General features: G+C 37.0%; 1 protein-coding gene across 1 annotated transcript in view; it reads right to left on the minus strand.

The window, feature by feature from the left end:
* The window catches only part of UNC13C (unc-13 homolog C), a 601,184-nt gene that overhangs the window by 349,914 nt on the left and 228,541 nt on the right, over positions 1-22,729 (minus strand). Inside the window, exons 7-9 of the mRNA XM_032864917.1 lie at positions 11,529-11,607; positions 10,365-10,370; positions 9,181-9,252 (exon numbers count right to left, since the gene is read on the minus strand). Coding sequence (XP_032720808.1) covers positions 9,181-9,252; positions 10,365-10,370; positions 11,529-11,607 — 157 coding nt within the window. The remainder of the gene's footprint in view (positions 1-9,180; positions 9,253-10,364; positions 10,371-11,528; positions 11,608-22,729) is intronic.

Here is a 22,729-nt window from a genome sequence, read left to right on the forward strand (position 1 = left end):
TCTCCAATTTTCACAATAAACATATATACTTTCTAAAATACATTTTCATTTTTTTTATTATCCTTTCAATAATTATAGATCAAGCTGCATTTTACATCATATAGGAGTCTCTTGTTTCTAAATGATACTGGTATTTTAGATGTGTATATACATTCTATCTCCCCCCCCCGCTTCTTTTAAGAATCACAAAGATTTTGTAGATCATGCTCAACACTTCATGGAAATGACTTGCAAAATGAAATAATTCTTATTGGCAAAAAATAATCCTGTCTTTTTCCCACTCAAAATGAGAACAAAACAAACAAAAATTTCATATGTCATTTTCCTCTCTAGTATGTATTTTCTAAATATAATAAAACACATGCTCACTGTAAAATTAATTTATACAACAAAAATTGCACTAAAATTTTTATAAAGTTACCCAATTTAATTTCTCAAAGTGAGCCATGGTTCTTTTGTGATTTTTATTTATGAACAGAATATAATACAACACAATTAGGAATAAAACTGATAAAACATCAGTTTTACATTACTGGAGTGATTGCAGAAAAAAGAAGTCAAATTTTATTTTGTGGAGACACTTTTATCTGTAGAAATGAGGTTAAGGAATGCTTTGACTCTGATAAGCCTCTTTAGCAAAGTACAGCTTACAGATTACAAAAGGTAAGATGCTCATATCCTGAGCAATTATTTTGTTAATAATTTCTCCTCTAAGAAACTGGAATCTAAGGTGAAAAGTTCTAATATGTCACTTTTTGAACAATAAGGACACAGGAAAAAAAAGTGAATGCCTTTTCTGTTCATAACTATATAAGAAAATTAAAATGAGCCCCCAAATAAAACAATAAGGCATCTTGCCAAAGGTGATGACTAGTATTTTTAGACCATCAATATTCCAATCAACTAACTCTTAATACAACAGGAACAAAGCATGTTTGCCTCCATTTGCCATATATCTTTTCTCTTTTTCCTCTACTATGTTAACCAGTGACACAACTAATGAAGTTGCATTTTTCTCATCATCCTCTAGTTTTTCCTCATGGGATTATGTGAACTATGACTTTCCCATACTCAAAAAAAAAAAAAAAAAAAAAAAAAAACAACCCACATTTTGATAATTACAAGAAAAAAAATGTTTCTTGTTTTGAAGCATTTTTCATGTACCTTGACATGCACTTTTTAGAAAAAACAAAGAACCTAGGGGCATCTGGGGGGCTCAGCTGGTTCAGCATCAGGTCATGATCTCAGGGTTATGAGATCAAGGCCTGTGTCAGGCTCTGAGCTCAGCAGGGAGTTTGCTTGAGATTCTCTCTCCCTCTCCCTGTGCCTCTTCCCATGCTCACACACTAAACAGATAGATAAACAAATTAACATATTTTTAAAAAAATCTCTTTGCTGTCCTGTAGGTATCATTTTGCATTATTCTGGACAAAAACATCAGAAAGATCTGCAGAACAAAGATTGGGTACAATGTGACCTTTGAAATTTGTTATAAACACGAAGACAGAACAATGGTATATTAAGTTCTTGAGTATAGAAACGGTTTAAGTTTGGGGCACCTGAGTGGCTCGGTGAGATGAGCATCCAACTCGTGATTTCAGGTCAGGTCACGATCTTGTGAGATCAAGCCCCACATCAGGCTACCCACTCAGTGGTGAGTCTGCATCTCTATCCCTAACCTCTACCTGTCTTCCTCTCCTCCTCCCTCCCCCCACCCCACAACTTGAGCTCTCTCTAAAATAAATATATATTAATCCTAAAAAAATAAAAGAGCTTAATTTCAGGTCCAATTTGCTCATGAGAGTAATTATCACATAAGACTGTAAAAGCTAAAGTTATTCAGGTAAAATTTTGTATCTGAAAACGTAAACAGAGACCAAAAGTTATTTGCCTATCTTTGGAAGAGGCTGAGTACTTTGTTTTTACTTATACAGTTTGTTAACAGACACTAATTATTACTGACCTAAGTAACTTGCTCAGTAAGTCTACATAGAGAGAGTAAATAATGGTAATGAAGATGATTCAGTAATTCAAGAAGAGTGCAATATAGAATATGCTTGTTATGATAGAAAACATGTTCTGGAAACAAATTAGGATAGATTTGTCATGTACTGTATGTGACACTTGTTCTCCAATTCAAACTTAAATGAAAATGTGTATATAGGGCACCTGGGTGGCTCAGTGGGTTAAAGCCTCTGCCTTTGGCTCAGGTCGTGATCTCAGGGTCCTGGGATGAAGCCCTGCATCGGGCTCTCTGCTCAGCAGGGAGCCTGTTTCCACCTCTCTCTCTGCCTGCCTCTCTGCCTACTTGTAATCTCTGTCTGTTAAATAAATAAATTCTTTAAAAAATAATAAAACAAAATTTAAAAAATGAGCCAAGAATTTAAATAGACATTTTTTTCCAAAAGACACACAGATGGCTAACAGACACATGAAAAGATGTCCAACATCACAAGCCATCAGGGAATACTAATCTAAACTACAATGAGATATCACTTCCACCAGTCAAAATGGCTAGTATCAAAAACAAGAAATAACAAATGCTGGTGAGGATCTGGAGAAAGGGAACCATCATTCACCATTAGTAGAAATGTAAGTTGGTGCAGCTACTGTGCACACAGTATGGAATTTCCTCAAAAAATTAAAAATATGAGTACCATACAATCCAGTCATTCCACTATTGAGTGCTTATACAAAGAAAGTGAGAACGCTAATTGGGAAAAGATATATGCATCCTTATACTTATTGCAGCATTATTTAAATAGTCAAGATATGAAAGCAATCCATGTGTCCATCCATAGATGAATGGACAAAGAAGGAGTGGTGTACACACACACACACACACACACACACACACACACACACACACTGGAATGTTACTTGTCCATAAAAAAGAATGAGATCTAGCCAATTGTGACAAAAGAAAGGACTTAAACATCTTTATGCTAAGTGAAATAACTTGAAGAAAGACAAATAACATACAATTTCACTCATATGTGGAATAAGCAAGCAGAGGAACAAAAAAAGAGAGACAAACCAAGAAACAGATTCTTGACTATAGAGAACAAACTGATGGTTACCAGAGGGTGGGGGTGGGTGGGTGCAGGGGAAGGAGGAAACAGGTCACAGGGATTAAGGAGGGCAGCTGCTGCAATGAGCAGTGGGTGTTGCATGGACGTGTTAAATCACTGTATTGTAAACCTGAAACCAAAATCATACTGCATGTTAACTGGAATTTAAACAAAAACTTTAAAAAAAATAATGAAAAACAAATGAACATTCAAACAAACAAGACCCTTAAAGAGAATAAAATGGTGATTGCCAGAGTGGGAGTGAGTGGAGAGATGGGTGAAACAGATTAAGGGTATTAAGAAATACAAACTTCCAGTTTACAATAAATATATCAGAGATTAAAAAAAAATACAGCATAGGGAATATATTCAATAAATTGCAATAACATGTTTGGGAACAGATGGAGACTGCACTTAGCATGGTAAGTACTGAATAATGCATAGAATTATCAAATCAGTGCTAGACACCTGAAACTAATATAACGATGTTAATTATACTTCGGTAAAAGAAGTTGTATTTTCAGTAAACATTTAGGAAACATCCACATTAAAATCAATAGTATGGATCAATATAATCCATTTGTTGAAGAAGAGGGAACATAAAACTCAATCTGCATGAATAAACCTTGTAAAAGAAAAGAAGAAGAACTTTTTAAAAAGTAAGAGAACTAAGCTCAAATGAATTTTGGGAAGTATAAATTGATTGAATTCACATGTAAAAAGGCAAATTCTCAGACTGAATTTGAAATTAAGCTATATGAGAAGGATGCCTGGGTGGTTCAGTGGGTTGAGCATCTGCCTTGGGCTCAGGTCATTATCCCCAGGTCCTGTTCCTCAGGGAGTCTGTCTCTCCCTCTGCCTCTGCCCTTTCCCCTGCTCGTGCTTGGTTGCTCTCATCTCTCTCAAATAAATAAGTAAAATCTTAAAAAATAAATAAAGTTAAACTATGCGAGATACATAGGGTGTCTGGGTGGTTCGGTTTGTGAAGTGGCTGACTCTTGATTTTGGCTCAGGTCAAGATCTCAGGGCTGTGAGATCTAGCCCCGAGTTGGGCTCTGTACTGGGCATGGAGCCTGCTTGGGATTTTTCTCTCCCTCTCCCTTTTCACCTCTTCGCCCTCTCTGAGAAGAAAAAAAAAAAAAAAAGCTATGTAAGATACACATAAAACACATTCAGAATTAAAGAAGGGGCTAGAGAAAGTTCTATCAGGGAAATATTGACCTTATTAATTTGGTAGAGCAGTATTAGTAGCATAGAGAAAATATTTTAAAGAAAAACCATTTAAGGGCACCTGGGTGGCTCAGTGGGTTAAAGCCTCTGCCTTCGGCTCAGGTCATGATCCCAGGGTTCTGGGATCAAGTCCCGAATCGGGCTCTCTGCTCAGCAGGGAGCCTGCTTCCCTTCCTCTCTCTCTGCCTGCCTCTCTGCCTACTTGTGATCTCTGTCTGTCAAATAAATAAATAAAATCTTTAAAAAAAAAAAGTTAAAAAAAAAGAAAAACCATTTAAGTAATTAAGGAGATTATTAGCAAAGTTGAAAGAAACAATTTATTGGGAATATAGGAGTCCCAAAACTTATGTATCCAACAAAAAGAGCTCATATGGGATATCTAGAAAACTGATTATGAAAGCCATAAAATGGTCAATTAAATGCTAATCACTGAATACACAGTCTATGTGCTCTGAATACAAGGTAGGAACAACAATAAAGGTCATATGGTTTGTCTTTGGGAGAATAAACACTCTAAATTGAGGAGTCAAAATAATAATTGCATCATTTATTAAATCATTATTTTCCTCTTCCTAAAGCTGTTATAGATACACAGGTATATGCATTGTTTCTTATGTTGTAAATATTCTTTTGTGTATATGTAATAATTAATACACTTTAGTGAACTATACATTCAACTCAATATGTTAGAAAAGTAGCTTCAGGGTAAATACAAAGAGGACAGAAGATGAATCTAAATAAGAAAAAAAATAAAATAGAAAACAATGTGGAGTCAACAAACACCAGAGACATCTCTTGGAGTACTGACCAGAAGAGAGAAAGAAACAAAGACAGAGAAACACATAAGATGAAAAAAGCACAAACTTAAATCATGAACAATTTGTTGGAATTTGAAATTTTAGGAAAAAAAAACAAAACAATGTTCTGGAAAAAATATAAATGATCAAAATGGACTCAAAAGCAAATGTTAAAAGAATATGGATGGGATCATTAAATTATTTGAGGGTAGTCAAATAACCACCCTCAAAAAAATTACAAGATGGTTTTAGAGATAAGTTTACTCATCTTTCAAGGCATAGCAACAATTTGTCTTACACAAATTATTCCAGTGAAGTGATAAAAAGGACAGTTTCCCAACTTATTTTAACTAGTTAACTGATGCCAAAATTGCTCAAAGACACAGGAAACCATAGGCCATGGGTGCAAAATCTTACATAATTACAAGGCCAAGAGTTTCAGTAACTTGCCCAAGTTCCCACGACTAGTCAATGGTGAAGCTGGACCTACATCTATCTCAAGCCACAGACTATGCTCTTGAAGGAGGATAGAAACAGGACCAAGAACAATACTTGCAAGCATGACAACAGTATTTACATGTGTGGATAGATGGATCCCCCACCAGTACACACTGGAAGTTGACCCTCAGCGGCAAAGGGGGCAGGGAGGCCCTGGACTCAGCCCCTGCTCTGGATACCCCATTGCAACTCCCTCCCCCAACTTCTCTTGACTACGACCTGCTCTGTTTGGGGAGACACATTCCTTTTTGATTCTCACAAACTGTGAGATAAGCATTATTACTTTCATTTTACAGATGAGATGAACAAGTCTCGGGGACGCAAAAAGTATTGAAAAGAAATGACTTCTCAAAGGTAATAAGAGGTAGAGCCAAAATTCAGATTCAGACCCTTATCACCTTAACTCTCAGTTATGTGGTTTGACATAGTTCTTGCTCCTGAAGAGACGTCCAGACTACCTGCATATTGTGAGCCTGCAGCTTCCTGACCGAACCCCAGGCACCAGACAGGTGTGCTGACCTGCTTCCTGCTTCCAGGTCACCTTTCTAGGATTATGCTAGGAACAGGGCCCAGGTCTGATCTAATGATTCCCATACATAGTTCTTGAAAGTCCCTTTCATCAGGCCTGATCCTGATCTCCTTACTGGAAGGAGGACTTCTACTCTCCTTGACAAACCAAACTTGATTGAGAATTGACACTTCCTGGAAGCAAGCCATTAGACCAGCCCCTCATGGTAGTTAGATATGAATTAACTATATAGAATAAATGGGGTTCTAGAATCCCTTTCAGTCTTGGTGATTTGCATTCCTCACTCTACTTGAGTTTCCCATAACCTTCATCTGACACTGTCAGTTTAAATATTCCCACATTAGAAGCTTCCATTATGACCTGTAACAATACGGCTTGCAAAACGTATTAGCTCAGCTCCCCTATGACCATATTACAAGCCTCATGATGGCAGGGATTTATAGCAGGGTTGTTCAAGGTCTCATTTCCAGAATCTGAAACAATGCCTGACACAGTACACACTCAGTTTATATCTGACTTACTAAACAGTTCTACTTGGATTGCCCCCTCTGTTGGGGGCTACATGTAGGAAACTATCACTCCGTGACAACAAGCCCAAAGCTGGATAGTACAGTGTCAGGAAGACTACTATTATATGGAGACTAGATCATTACCCCTTCCTGAGCTATTAGGCCAGATAGAAATGTTCAGAAACTATGGTCCTTAGGGGCTCTTTAGACTGAGATTTCCAATCAGCCCCAGTAGCTCCCGGAGGGTGAGGTGGAACTGGTAATGGCTGGGCTACCTGCCGTGCTTCCCCCACTGTTCACAGAGCATCACTGGAGGTGGTGTCTGCTAGCCCACTGTCACCTTACATCAGACTTTAGAGCCCTGCCCTGCTGTGCAAGAGCTGACTGGATGTTTTACCATATATCTCTTTAATTAAAATAGATCTGCTACCATTTGATATTTTCCACATGGCCAAGCCGTTTTCCTTCATGTAAAGACACACATTTCATGCTTTCACAGTGAGGGTGCCTGGGAAGACTTCCAGCATGGAAAAGTGGACATTATTTGCTTCAGCATTTGCATTAGTTGTCCATGTAATGACTTAATGTGACAGCTTGTCAACAGTGACATTTAATATGCCCGTTGTGCAGAAGTCATCTTTCATTTACTTTTTGAGACATGGGCCCCAGGGAAATGGGCTTTATGAATTTTAGAGGGAAATGATGGACTCCATTTATCCACCCAACACCCACACAGAGAAGTCTTTTACATAGGTCTTCTGAAACTAAAGAAATACTATGTATTTTTAACTGGATGAAAAGTAGATCGATAACTAATTTAACCATAAAGCGAGGGTATGCTCCCTGTTCAGGGTCTCAGAAAATGGAGTAGCATTCTCATTTCCATCTCGTTCCTATTAACTTTTCAGAGGAATGAGTATTTGTGGCTCAGACCAAACACCATATTTTATTTTATTTTTTTTAAAAAAGGAGTAGTATAGGAGTTTAATCATAAAAACCTTCAACTTGATTACTCCCTCAAAAGAAAAGATGAGATACTTGAAGAATAGGCAAACATTATGGGGGTTTCTCATACGCCAGAGGATGTTTAATTTCTCTTGTATCCAAGCTTTACTCAAATAGTACATAGCACCGTAAAGCTACTAGATAAGGATAAGACCCTTGGGAAAGCAGCCACATTTTTTAATCCTTGGGTACAACAGAAAATGTTTTAACTTGCTGTAGCACCCAGATATTCAGATGGGCATATACTGTAGCACGGATGTGCATGGGGGGTTGGGGGAGTTTGCTAACAGAGACCTAGGAAAGGTTGGCTTTTGGGTGGAAGAAGACAATGACAGGAAGAAGAAAATATGAAATATACATATAAATAATGGTATTAAATGCCAAGTGTATGGAAATTTAAAGCAAGTATTATTACTGGCAAATTTTTATTCTACAGGAAAGATAAAGCCACTAAAATTGGGAGAGGTAGAGTATATATGAGTTCTCCTAAGGGAGGACACATAACTTGTCTCTAATAGTAGCCCAGTAGAGTGGCTTGGCAGGAAGGAGTTACCAGGGCACAATATCCACTGCATATTAGAATGGCCTGATTTTTTTTTTTTTTAACCCTTGTACCCAGACTACATCTGAAGCCAGTTAAATCAGAATCACTAGGAGTGAGACCCTGGCATCTGCATGGTTTAGAGCTCTCATAGGTGATTGTAATGAGCCAAATTTAAGAATCCCTGACCTAGACATCTGCAGCCTACTTGTATTTTCTAATCATGTTTGTTCTTTCAAAGTATCTACCTCACACCAGACTAAGCAGAGGGATCAAAGTATTTAGAAGAAAAACAAACAAGATATGGTGTTACACTTAAGAATATCTGCCTCTAAAGGAAAGGTTTATGCAAAATAACAAAATTATGCTTACAAAAATAATAAAACCAGCACCTTGCATTTATTCTTTTCTACTATACTCTAAGCTATGCCAAGTGTTAAACACATTTCCCCTCCCTTCATAATTTGTCTTATTACCTCACTAGACAGATGAGAGAAATCAGACTCAGAGAAATTAGAAAATTTGCGAAGTAGAACAATGCTAGTTTTAACGGTACAGATGGGACTCGCCCCGAGCAACCTTCATTCATGTCATACTACACTATAGAGGTCATGATTAAGGGCTAGAAAAGCCCAGAGGAGGAAACTTAAAATTCAGTCAGAAGAGGAGGAAGACATCTGGGGTTAGCCCCAGAAAGGAGGCAAAACTTGAACCTTATGAACACATAGTAGGACTTTTCTCAGGGGGAGAATTGCAGATAAAATGTGTGAGGATGGACTAGCATTTGTAAAGATGGATAGGCACATGGATATTAGATCAGCAGAGGATCATCTGTACAATAGTGAAGCTGAGTTCCTGAGGAAATTTGTTTAGGGTCAGACTTTCCCCATGTTCCCAGTTATTTCTGGAATTTGGGGATCAACATCACAACTGAGTGGCTTGATCAGAATCACTCTCCACTGGACTATGATCAATACATAGTAGATGACTCTGCACCTACCAGTTCCTCATTGTTTAGTGATGTCCTAATCACCATAGCCAGGGAGAGTCCAGATTTCCGGGCAGCCAGAGTCTAAAATAAACAGAATTAGGAGTTATTGGCACACGATGTGGCTGCCATGAACACATGGCTCAGCAGCATGTGAAAAAGTAAGAATACAGACAATCATTGCTCATGTTTTAGCCAACAGGGACCTGCCACTTTGAATAGTCGGCAAGTTCATCCAGAATGTGGAATCGTGGAACATCAAAGCTGAAAAAGTCCCTTTCTATTGTTGAACCCAACCTCTACACTTTGCAGATGACAAAATTGAGGCCCAGAAAGGCAGGATGATCAGCTCCAAGTTTCCAGGCTAACAAGAGGCTTCTATAACTTTGTTTTTCCAAAGGTAATCATGATCACATTCCTTCATAAAACATGGTCACGGGTACAGAGCCACAGGCTCTGTGTGATGGCTGTGAAGCACAACTGAGGTTAGATGATTCTTGAATTGTTCACAATTCCCCAGAATATTCTTTCATCTCTAAGTGTTCACTTTATCAACTGAAAAGCATTATACCCAGATTGGTTTTCTTAATGCAATGCTGGTAAATACAGTGATTTTAATTAAAAATCCCTTTAGTTCCCCCACCATAAAATAGAACCATTATGTTGCTCCTACTTGAAACGGGTGTGATATAATGCACTCAGCAGTGCTGTCAAGAACTTTGGAATCAGAAGTTTTACATGGGAATGTTCAGTATGTTATTCCACTAGTAGCAAAGGGAAGTCATAGTGGTATTCTGTACCCGGTCTTAAATCTATCTCCGTGGAGGACAAAGCCATAAACTTAGATAAAACTTCAGCACAGTGCTGAGTGAGGGAGTCACTGTCCACTCATCTTCACCCCGACTGTGTAAACCTATATAAGGATTACCTCTCCAAGGACTTACCCAAGATGATCTTCCAACTCTGACAACTATTATCCTTAAAATTATGTCGTATTCTATTTTAATCTGTTTTGACACCTGTCGTATATATAATTTGGTGTATCTTTCAGAATTGAACTAGAGGTTAAATACTTGGAGAAACTAAATTTCTTATTCCTATGTCTCTTTTTTACTTCCCCATCTTGCCCTCTTTTATCCCAAGAATAAGTGCAGTGTATATTAAATATGAAAAATATTAAATTAAAAATCACTTACCATAGCCTGAAGGTTCCACGTGTCAGAGGAAACAAAGCATAAAAAATTAGAAATAAGAAATGTGAGAAGAGTATAATGATGTTAAAATAACCTTAACACTTTAAAATAATGTTCGCACTATAGTGACAGAAATATGAGCTGTACAGACACGTCATGCTTTTCAGTATAATATCTTTCCAATCAAGATTTTACCTTTCCTAATTTAAAGCCAAAGTGATGGTTTTCACATGATGGTTTTCATAGCAAAATTAAAAATTGCTGATATAAGATATTGTGTACAATGTTGCAAAAAGGAAATTTCTATTTCTCTTGGATAAAACAAATTTTTATGTCATAAACTACTAAGAATATGCTTCCAGAAAAAAACGTGAAGACAATTGAGATAATACAAAACATGCTGGTAGGGGATTTGTTTTTAGAATCTAATGCACACCATTATAAATTCTTTGCATCTTCATGCGGTCCCTGTGTATTTTGTTATAGGAGAGTTTGAGTTATTGAAAGTTATGTTCTGGCTTTATAAAGTTTTAAATAACTTGGGAGCCATAGATTTCCTTAGACAGTGGAATCACTTATTAATGTGACTAGATTTTAAGAAAATAAAGAATTGGTTAATATTATCTGCTGTTTTTTAAAGTAGAAAAATTCACTGGCTTAAGGTGAGGAAGTCAATGAAGACTGAAAGTGTGCCTTAAGCTTGTGGTCATTTGCAACATTGTACGTATCAGAGCCCAGCTGCAGCAGCTCACTTGGCATGCTGTGTGACTTTCTGCTCAATTATAGTGTCATTTTAGCTCAGTTTGTAATTTCAACCAGTATAAAAAGCTGTTAAGGGCGCATCTGTCTGGATCTGTAGGTAGAGCATGCAACTCTTGATTTTGGGGTCATAAGTTCAAGTCCCACAATGGGGGCGGAGCGGGAGGGGGGGGAGGCAGTGGGAAGGAAAGCTAAAAAAAAAAAAAAAAAGCTGTCAAAAGGTTGGAGTTATCTCATTCATCTAAAAGATTTTAAAGAAATGATAAATGCAATCCTTGGTAGAATCTAGCATCTTATATATTTTATTCTATGAAATACAGGCAAGGCACTTAATGAGAAGGCCAAAACGACAGCTAATGAAGAAAATGGGGAGACATGCAATCAGACAATGAAACAGGAGTGACTTACCACATCTCGCACAATAGGCAAAGTTTTTTTCCTGCGGAGATCTGGCATACTGTCAATGCCATAAAGTCCTCGGCCAGCCCTGAAAGGAAAAACAGGAATGATTCCAATGGGAAACAGACTTCCTTTAAGGGGGGGGGGGGGGGACATACCAAAAAAACCCATTCATGGTAAAAAGGCTGTGAAAAAGATGAAATGTATACCATGCTTTTCAACTGGTTCACAAAATAAGAACGATCCAGCCTCTAAGACTTCCCCCAGGGAGAAGGAGAAAGACTCTAGCTACCAAAGTGCTCACTTGTATTCTTGGATAGTTCTATACATTAAAACTTTAAAATATCCCTGGCTTGGTTTGATACACAGTTTTTCTGTCAATATCACAGAACATTTTAAAAAAAATGGTTTCTTATATGAAACTTTGTATCTCCAGGAAGAGACAGAACGAAACTATGGTCAGTGTAAGGTGTAAGTTTGGTCCTCAATAGTAAAATAGTTACCTGTATTTGTAAAAGTATCATTCTTTTTTGATGTGTTGCATTTTGACAGATTAAACCCCAAGACTGTATCCCAAAGAGTCATAGCTGCATGTAAAATATATGTGGTAACCCTTATAGCAGAATTTTCACTTACTTGAATTTATCCCATGGAAAAATGCCAGTAAGAGATTGATTTATTGTACAAGGATATTCACTGTGACATTTATTTTTGTAATAGCAATACAAGTTTGGTAACCTAAATATTTATTGAATGAATTATATTATCCAATGGAAGGAACATAATAATCAAAGTAAATGAGTTAAATATATATGTGTATAAATGCCAAATATTCTCAGTATGTTAAATGAAAAAAAAAACACAAAACCAAGTTTGCCTATTAGTAAATTTAATAGAATACCATGTGTGTGTGTTTACATATGTACAGAAAATATCTAGAATGATAATCATTAAATTGATAACCAGAATTACCTTTGTGGACTGATACTGGGTGGGAAAAAAAAAAGGGAGGAGTCTCACTACTTTATAAATTCAGTAATAGCCAACGTTTTTCTACTAAGCATCGCCGTTTCTGCAATTTAAAATAATCTTAAAATATATTTATCTTTATTAAAATGAGTTCAATACATTGAATTTGATTTTCGCTGGATTTGAGCTAGTCATTTCATATCACCAAAAAGGTGCTCAAGTCACTGATAAACAGCTTCTCCTATGCTTATCTGACCTACAAAACTCCTGCTTAACTCTGGCTTAGTGTCAACCTTTTTCACTAGGAACACACAATTGAAAGGCTTGGGTATTAGGTAGACAGCTCTGCTACTGTACAGGCCACAACAGCATCTCACAGTCCAGTTTTTCTGTGACACAGAGATGGCCCCTTTGCTCCTGCTGCTTAGCTTAATTAAGGAGTTTTGCCTTATTGGATTTTTCTTAGTAGCCATGGTCTTCTTAACTCTAATACTTCTAGTTGCATCGATCACTAGCTTGATGATCTTGAATAATTCACTAAATTATCATACAACTCATGTGAAATAATAGAAGCATTAATAAGGATAGAATGATAATAAATAGTAGTATTATGACATGCACGACTCAGAGTGAAGATCAAATCCAGTAATACATGTGAAATAGGAAAACCACTGTACATGTGTAAGAAGGATGTTAATGGTGAACAAATTATATTTCAGTTCATGAATTTCAACAAGAAGTTATCTTTAGGTTAGCTCATAGAACACAGGAAAAGGGTAACAGTGGGGCAGAGAGGGGTGCCTGTGTGGCTCAGTGGGTTAAACCTCTGCCTTCGGCTCAGGTCGTGGTCCCAGGGTCCTGGGAATCGAGCCCCACATCAGGCTCTCTGCTCAGCCGGGAGCCTGCTTCCCCCTCTCTCTCTGCCTGCCTCTCTGCCTCCTTGTGATCTCTCTCTCTTTCTCTCTCTCTCTCTCTCTAATAAATAAATAAAATCTTTAAAAAACAAAAAAGAAAAAAATAGTGGGGCAGAGATCAAGACAGATGAGAGAAGAGCAACAGAAGAAACAACGGGAGGGGAGATAGCACGGGTGCAAATATGTGTGGTACAGATGACACTTGAGATCCTGTCTACCATACACTCTACAAGAGTTCACACAGCCTCCATCATTACCCAGAATAAAGCCAACTGACACTCTCTGGGCCAGTGGCAATGGTAGTCACGATGACAGTCAAATATCAAGACTGAGATCACAAAAAACAATCATTAGCAGTATGCCCTTACGAACTATAAGAAATACCAACATCAAGTAGGGGGAAAGAGAAACTAACTCTTTTTTTCAACACCCATTTTAAGAACATGAGCCAGCTACTCCAACAGTGTAACTTCTTGCTTTCCTCCTATTCTCTTCCCATAGTTTTTCCCTCTCCCTGCCAGTTCATGCTTGATTCTGCTGCATCCCAAACATCACATTCATGGGAAAAGGGCTATGCTAGTGGGTTTCTAGAAGGACCTTTTGAGTTTCATTTGCTCCAATATAAGGCTCTGATTCCAAGTGGTTTCTTGTGAAGAAAATTAATAATGACATAAAGTGTAATTAATAAATGTCTTTCCACCACTACATGGCAATCATACTAACTAGCTGCCTTCGAGTTTTCTGAAATGTTCTGACTGCTAAATAATGTGACTTTAATAACTATGTTAAAAAAAAAACAATACTCAATTGTGGTAATGGTTGACAAAGTGATTTATAAACTACAAAATGTAATATATAGATGGGTCACTTTCTTTAATGATTTGTTTTCCCTCTCACAAACTTAATTCAAATTCCTAAGAGCACCTAGAATTTTGAGCAAACTTACACACTCACTAATTCAGGAATCCATTACACACACGTATTTTCTTGGGTCTTACACTTTACTCCTTAGCTTGTTTCATCAGAACAGAGAAAGCCAAGGACCCAGGCCAAACCTGAGCATTATAGAATAATGACCCCAAGTTAGAAGACCTGTATCCAAAATTTATCTCTGTCCTGAGTCTGTCGTCAATTTCACAAAACCCATATTTTGTAATTTGTAAAACTGCTATGCAATAAAAATATTCTCTTAATCTTCACAGCCTTAAAAATATTCAAAATCATGTCGTGTTTCCTTATACTTTTACCTTTTCATTATTACTATAAGACATTTGAATAAACATATACTTTCATTTGCTTATTCCTCAAGTAATAGTAAAACTTTCATTGCAGATCTGAGCTTTAGAAAATGTTTCCCTAATGGCCTTACCTCAAGAGTGGAGAAGTGCTTGGTTAATACTATAGAGGTCCATACAACTGCAAAACATTTTTTAATATTTATTGAAAGTGTTCCTAACCAAGAGATATCTGGGAGAGATTAAATTAAAAAATGGTGAAGACCAGAAGTATCAATAGATAAATAAGTCTTTGACCTTCTAGACAAGAAGTCAAGTTCAAGGAGATCAGTTAAAATCTAGAAGAAACTAGCTAGGCTCAGGGATGAAGAGCTCAGAGAGAGTCATCAAGATAGGCAACAGCAGACAAGAAACTCCAGGGGTGAGATCTGATTCTAGGGAAGAAGCGGTCTGATTTCAGTCCTTTTTGGTATAACTGATTTGACTAAAAGCTGTTGCTAACCATCCACAGCAAACTAGCTAACAATCAATATTTAGTACTTACCAGGAGCCAGATGTAATGCTAACAAATAGAATCAAACTTTACATATAGTCCTCATTTTATTCTCAAAAAAAAAAAAAAATCAGTAAAGTAGAGGCACAATTATTCAAAGAGGAAATGGATGAATGAATTGTTTAGAATCATTCTTATAATTAGTCTAAATCATAGATAGCAGTGTCTGGATTTGAACCCAAACTCTAGGGCTTATCATACCCTACTGTTATACGATTAGATCATTTCATATTTAGAACAATAATATGAACCGAGGATTATAATTAATCCTTCCTATTTTACTTTTAATGAAACAAAAGCAACTTACCCAGGCCTAGAAATGTATGGCAGGGCTTGATTTGCACTGAAAGACAGTCTTACCCTAAACCCCATGTTTCATTCATTCTTCCTAAAAAAGGAAAAATGTATGTATGTGTGCCTAGTATGTGTGTGTGTGTATATGTGTATGTACATATGCGTATACACGTGTTTACATATGTATGTATATGTGTATGTATGTACATATGCATGTGTATATACATATATATGCATGTATAAACAGACATGTAATAGGCAGACATACATACATTTTTCCTTTCGTAGGAAGATATAAAATGTCTATCCCAGTTACTCTAGAGTTGTTACCATTATTTGAAATGCTTTCACTGTATTCCAAGACACTATTATCTTCATATCAGAAACACTATATCACTGAATAAAACAGTTCCAATCCTCCCCAAGCAGTTCCTCTTCAACTATTTAAGAGTTCTCCCTAGGGAAAAAGAGTTCTCCCTAGACCATAGGCATTACAAAGAGATGAAAACATCAGATCTATAGAAATATTTGGAAAGTCAATCATCAAATAAAACTGAGAAAATGGGTGCCTCAGTGGCTAAGTCAGTTAAGCATCTGACTCTTGATCTCAGCTCAGGTCTTGATCTCCAGGCTGTGAGTTCAAGTCCTATGTTAGGCTCTATGCCTATTTTAAGTGAAGCGCACTTTAAATAAATAAATAAATAGGGTAAAATTTAAAGAATGACAAAATGGATACAATTTAATAAATTGTGATATATTCTAGTTCATTATGTCTTATATTACATAGTTCATATTTTTCATACTTTTATTTCTTAGTTCTTTGGATAATTAAAAGTTTGCTGAGTTTAATAAAATTGAAGATTTTACCTTGACTCATTCAGTTAACCATCTTGTTATAGAACAAACACAACACAAATTATCTAAAAGATATATAATCTGTAACTGTTAAACAATCTGATACCTAAGGTAGAAGATGTAAGGTTTATTTTAATATATTAATAATTATCTTAATCCAAAATTGGTGATAATACACTGACTATACATTGATTGGAAAAGAACTGTGAGAAGTGTGCTGTTTCCATAAGTGTGTAGCTGATGGTTAATTGGCAATACTCATAGACTATCTAATATCCATTAGAAATCAGAAAATTAGTAGACTCTCTTTATATGCAAAGGAGTTATTAAATTAATTGAAGACCATAAGCCTAGAAAGAAAAAAAAAAAACATATCACAGTGCTTCTGTTTATTTCTGTGTTTCCAAGACAATTATTGAGCAGGGCTATGTAATTAATCTTTTTTAGCATTATGGAACACTAAGGCAATATAAAAAATTAATAATGAATCACTCTAAATCCCTCTCCTGTAATACAGCTCTCTTCTTTCAGACTTTTAGAAAACAAATCTTTGTATTTATTTAGTTACTTAATGGTAAACATACAGTAACTTTTTTATTACAGTCGTATATTTTACATACATTTTAACAATTAGCCTGATGATCATTATGAACTGTATTTACCTGCTCCATATTAGAATCCATTATTCAGGATATTCTCTGTTCTCCTTTTTTCACCTTTTTATTTTTATTATTGTCAACACTGAATGAGTATTTGTGACTGTGTAATTGGATGTTTCACTCCCCACATCCAATTAATCACCAATTTCTAAAGATTTTTTGATACTATATTTCATCACAATTAACACACCATCTGTCATAAGGTGCAGCATTATATAATTATATGTTAGGGAAAATCAAATTAATCTCTGACACTGTGTTTTCTTAGCAAGTAGAATTTAAATTGTGCATTTATTCAAAGGACCCTCTTAAACTGACTTCATCTATGGCACAGATTTGTCATATTATCATTTCTCTATATATGAAAATAAAAATATAAACAAAATAAAGTATTATTCCTTAAGTTTCTCAGAGTCCAGCTGCTTAAAATTACTCTTCAACACAGAATTGTCAGTGTCTTGGTCTGTGTCCAAATTATGGTCTTTTAAGCCATCAAGAGCAATGGCAATGTAGCATTTTATAAAATGGCACTTGGTTATTGTTTCTTTTATTCCAAGAAGTGGGCCACTCTGCTTCAGATACTGATTTTGGTAGGTTCTCAATCTCACCTAATGCTTCAAAGGAGATAAACAGTTCTCCCAGTCTTCCTCAAATCATCCTGAGTTTTCTCTGGACTAAAACATTAAGAAAATGCAATTATCCAGCCCATACCATCTGCAAGAACAAAATCATAACGCTTTCCCAGGACACTTAACTATGCTTATAAATGTACAGACAATGAAACTCTTGTAATTGTAATCATTACCAATGTTTTTAAGATACCATCGATTAGGTGCATCTTGATATTTTACAATGTATAAAAATGTATGTTGTAGCATTGATAAAATATAGTACTTTTGGCATCTCCCTCCTGAACCCCCACACTGATAGTGCTCTATTTCAGGCCTTACTATTTTAACTAGTCTCTTAGATTTTTTTTTTTTTTGCCAGCTCATTTTTTTTAATTGCCAACAGTTCTTTTCCAGAATACAAATCTAAAGATATCTTTTTCATATTCAACATCCCTTACTGCTTCCAAGATAGAGAACAAATTCCTTTTCATTTCAGCAAGGCAGGACTGCCCCTCCAGTCTCCTCTCTGAGTTCTCCCTCTACTTTCTTGTTCCCATCATCCTGAATGTCTTTGTAGATCCCCAGATACCACACACTCTTTCCCCTTGCCTGTTTTCACTCCACAGTTTCCTCTGCTGCTACTGGCCTCCTTGCAAGCGGCACAGGCTCACACTTATCTCTCTTAAATAAAATTTAAATGTAATTTTAAGGTACCTCCTCCCCATCTCAATTAACTGTGCCTCTCTATAAGCTGAACATCGGGGATTCTCAGTGGGAGGGACTGGGGTCACGGGTGGACAAGGAGAAGGGGAAACCATGACTCCTGGCCTCTAGATGGGCTTCTCAGCAGCTGTGAGGATTCAAAGGCAAATATTTATTGCTAATAGAGGAGGGCATACTTTTTAGGTGAACTGGAGCAGAAATGCTTTTTAATTTTTAATTCCAGTATAGTTAAGGTACAGTGTTACATTAGCTTTTGGGTGTACAACACAGTAATCTAGTCCCATCCATTACTCAGTGCTTATTATGATAAACGCACTCTTCATCCCCTTCACATAACCCACTCCTCTCTGGTAACCATGAGTTTGTTCTCTACGGTTAGGACTCAGGTTGTTTTTGGCTTGTCTCCCACCCCTTTTTTCCCCCCTTTATTTCTTTAGTTTCTTGAATTCCAATATTAGTGAGATCATATTGTATTTGTCTTTCTCTAACTGGCTGATTTCGCTGACTGTACTCTCTAGCTCCATCCATGTTGTTGCAAATAGCAAGATTCCATTCTTTAGGCCTAGATGATATTCGTGTGTGTGTGTGTGTGTGTGTGTGTGTGTGTGTACACACTACATCTTCTTTATCCATTCATCTATCAATGGACATGTTGGATGTTTCCGTAATTCGGCCATTGTAGGGGTGAAGCAGAAAAACTTTTGAGAATAGTTGTTCTAAGTCTTCTGTTATAACCTCTGTAAAACTACTTTCTGTTTATTTGTTTGCATGGATGTCCCCACTAGAACATATGTTTCAAAAAACTGACAAATCTTAGTCATCTTTACAGCTCTCGGGCTAACTCTGGCATGGAGCAGGGAGAAATAAAAGGTAGAGGTTCAAGTGAACAGGCCTTGACACCAGAGAGATTAGCCATTAAATAAACCATCATCTTGACTTAAAAATTAAGATTCCTATCTTTGAAAGAGTATCTGGAAAGAGCAAGACCAAAGCCTGAGGGCCAAAGAGAAAGTCAATGACCTCACACTGAAGTGAGTTAGCTGGCAAGAGCTTTCTCACTGGAAGAAGATAGGAGTCTGGGTGCCTGGGTGGCTCAGTGGGTTAAAGCCTCTGCCTTCAGCTCAGGTCATGATCCCAGGGTCCTGGGATGGAGCCCCACATCAGGCTCTCTGCTCAGCGGGAAGCCTGCTTTCTCCTCTCTCTCTGCCTGCCTCTCTGCCTACTTGTGATCGTTGTCTGTCAAATAAATAAATAAAATCTTAAAAAAAAAGAAGACAGGAGTCTTGTTACTAGACCAGAAAATATTGTTTTAACTTTTATGAATCTCAGTTATCTTATATGGAAAATGGAATAATGACAGCCTCTGTAACATTTTGGGGAGCACTGAGATATTATATTAAAGTAGGTTATCTATTATTGGTAGTAATTATTATAGACTTGTGTCGGCAGGGACATTATTGAAGTTGACCAAATATATCCTGCCTCACTGCTGCCCTGGGCCTGTCTATATTCCTCCAAACTAAGGAATAGATTTGTAGCACAGTTTCTGGCACTCAGGAAATTATAGGTAGCTATCTACTTGAAGAATTAAAGAAAAAGAAGGGCAAAAATCAAAGTTGTGATTATACTCTACACTGTACTCTGAGCTCTATTAACATTCTCTTTGGACTCAGTTTTGGTCTAGACTTCTTTCCTCTGCCAATCCCTTTTGTGTAGCACCTCAGCTCTGGTGGTGACGGTTGTTGGCGGAGATCATTCCTTGTCCCACTCTCCTCTACAATCCTGGTCCCAGCTATTCAACTTCCTATCAGACAAGGGTCTCACAGATGCCCCAACCAAGTTGCTTTTTTTCCCTGTTAATTCTAATATTTGAAAAACACTACTTTTATCTTCTCAATTTTCTAAGCCTTGTCTCAAAATAGAAAAAAAAAAAAAAACTCAAAGCACAAAGCTCCCCCTCAGTACTAATCATTCCAGTCTCCTCCATCTTCTCTTCATTACCTCCTGGATTCTCTTAACTGTGGCCATAAAGTAGAAATGTTTGTCTTTACTGGAATCACAGAGAGTCTTCTACACTACCCTTGATGGACCCTTTAGCGGAAACTCTGTTAGACACCAACATGCTCTCTCTCCATAAAACCACTACAGCCATAGCTCCTCTTGCCTTGGAGTGATCGCTAACTCTCTTGGTTGAGCGAGAGATGAAATAATTGGCTTGAGTTTAGAGGATATGGCTGTATGACAAATATATAAAGTTTTGTACAGTGGGACAATAGCGTTAACATCTGAGAAGAGGAAAATGAGATGTAAACAGGGTACAGAATATTCATATCTTCTTTCTCTCCCTCTCCCTGGCATGTATTAATAAAACGGTGAACTGACATGTTGAAGTGCCCATCATTTTTAAGCGGTTTTTCTTCCACTGGCTTGCTTTCCCTCTTTTGCTCTTTCTCAAATTCAGGCCGTAAATTTGTATACAAAGTTATTTCACTGAAGTAGGCAAGAGGCATGTTTATTCTGCTGAGTGCCTGGAACACAGTGGATATCAATAAATAGTTTTTAAATGTTCTTGAATATTTCCACAAATCTGTCAGCAGTTTTAAGCCAAGATATCCATTTTAGGATCAATTATTTTCTCTGCAAATTTTTTTTGGATGTCTCATTTTTATTTCACGGTTTTTAATACTATCACCATTTGGCTGGTCCCAGAGGTTTAAAATCCTAAATAACAGCTAATCTGAGTTGTAAGCCTCAAGCGATGTAAGAAATGGCATGTTCCCACATTCTTGTATTTTAGGGCTATTGAAACTGAGCTGTAGCTGACTGGCAGAAAGCTAGAAATACTTAGGGCTCCGGATCATCACTGCAATCCTTCCTTCTCTGCTTCTAATATACATGAGGCATCGATCTTTGTTAGTATTTGTCCATTTTCTTTCTCAGCCCAGTCTCTCTTCTGTCATCCTCAGATCCTCTCCTCAATTACAACTACCTTTATATTTGGATCACCCCAATTTAGTCATAAGCCTTACTGTTAAGCCGAGAATTCTTTTTTTTAAAGATTTTATTTATTTATTTGACAGACAGAGATCACAAATAGGTAGAGAGGCAGGCAGAGAGAGAGGAGGAGGAAGCAGGCTCCCCGTGGAGCAGAGAGCCTGATGTGGGACTCAATCCCAGGACCCTGGGATGATGACCTGAGCCAAAAGCAGAGGCTTTAACCCACTCAGCCACCCAGATGCCCCTAGGCTGAGAATTCTTTTCGTGGACCTTGTAATGACCAGTCTCCCCATCTGCATTCTCTCCCATCTTCCATTCATCTTGAAAAAAACTGCTGCTTCCACCTTCCCACAAGTCTTGTTCATGCCCACAAAACTAAAATGACCAAAGGATGTTGGAAGAAGACCAGTCTGGCAGTGCTGCTCATGGGGTATTAGAGGAGGGGTAAAGGAGACAGATGGTCTGAAAAGATTATTGAAGTAACCCTAGGTTCTTTAATGGATTCCTTAATGAGGGTCTTGACTTAAGTGGTTTCACCATTTTCTTTTCCAACCCCTTCATTCTGCTTTATGAACTCTGATAGAATTCCCAATTCAAACCACTGTAATATTTTAAAGTACAAATGGCCTCATTGTCAAGGAGAGTCTTTGTATCCACTAAATCACTTTCTCCTTTCCTGGGCATTTGACCTCTTAATGCTCCATAATGCTTTTTAACACTTTAAGCAGGCTCTTTCTTTCAAACCCTTGTTCCTTTGAAACAAGGTTTCAGAAGTGCTGACTACCTCATTATTTATCTTTATATTATTTTTTTAAGCTAATGCCATTTTTAACTTTTTAAAGAAATAAAGGGGATGTGAAGGATTTACTACGCTGGTGTAACATTTTGTACTTCCAGTGATTAAAAATATTTTTTTTTAAAGCAGAAACAACCAAATGGTCCTAGGTTTTATTATAATGATCTGCAGAAGTGAAAATTTAAAATACAGCTGTTAAAACATTCCCCTGAAGGTTTTCTCAATGTTAGGCTTGAAGGAACATGTATTGGGGACTAACTTCCAACAACTCAATTACAGTATGTACCTTCTAGGGCTCATTTTCTTAACAGATTGTTTATCAAGTGGACAATATAGCCTTTCCTGGGGCTTGCAATTCCCTGTAACAAAAACTTTTCTTCTTCCATAACATCGTCTACAGCTAAATTAACCTCAGACATTATGACAGGCTACAGAACAGAAAATACAAAATTCAGCCCCAAACTTTCTCATAGTTCAGCACCCATTATTGTTGGAAAAAATTTCCATTTAATTAGAATTCATGCTACGAAGGGTCTCAATTTAAAGTGTTAGTTTTTAAACTCCTAAACCATGCTTCTGTGGCTCAAAGCTGCTACAAGTATTA

This window comes from Lontra canadensis, unplaced genomic scaffold (assembly GCF_010015895.1).
Source record: "Lontra canadensis isolate GAN:19392208 unplaced genomic scaffold, GSC_riverotter_1.0 scaffold28, whole genome shotgun sequence".
Taxonomy (NCBI): Eukaryota; Metazoa; Chordata; class Mammalia; order Carnivora; family Mustelidae; genus Lontra; species Lontra canadensis.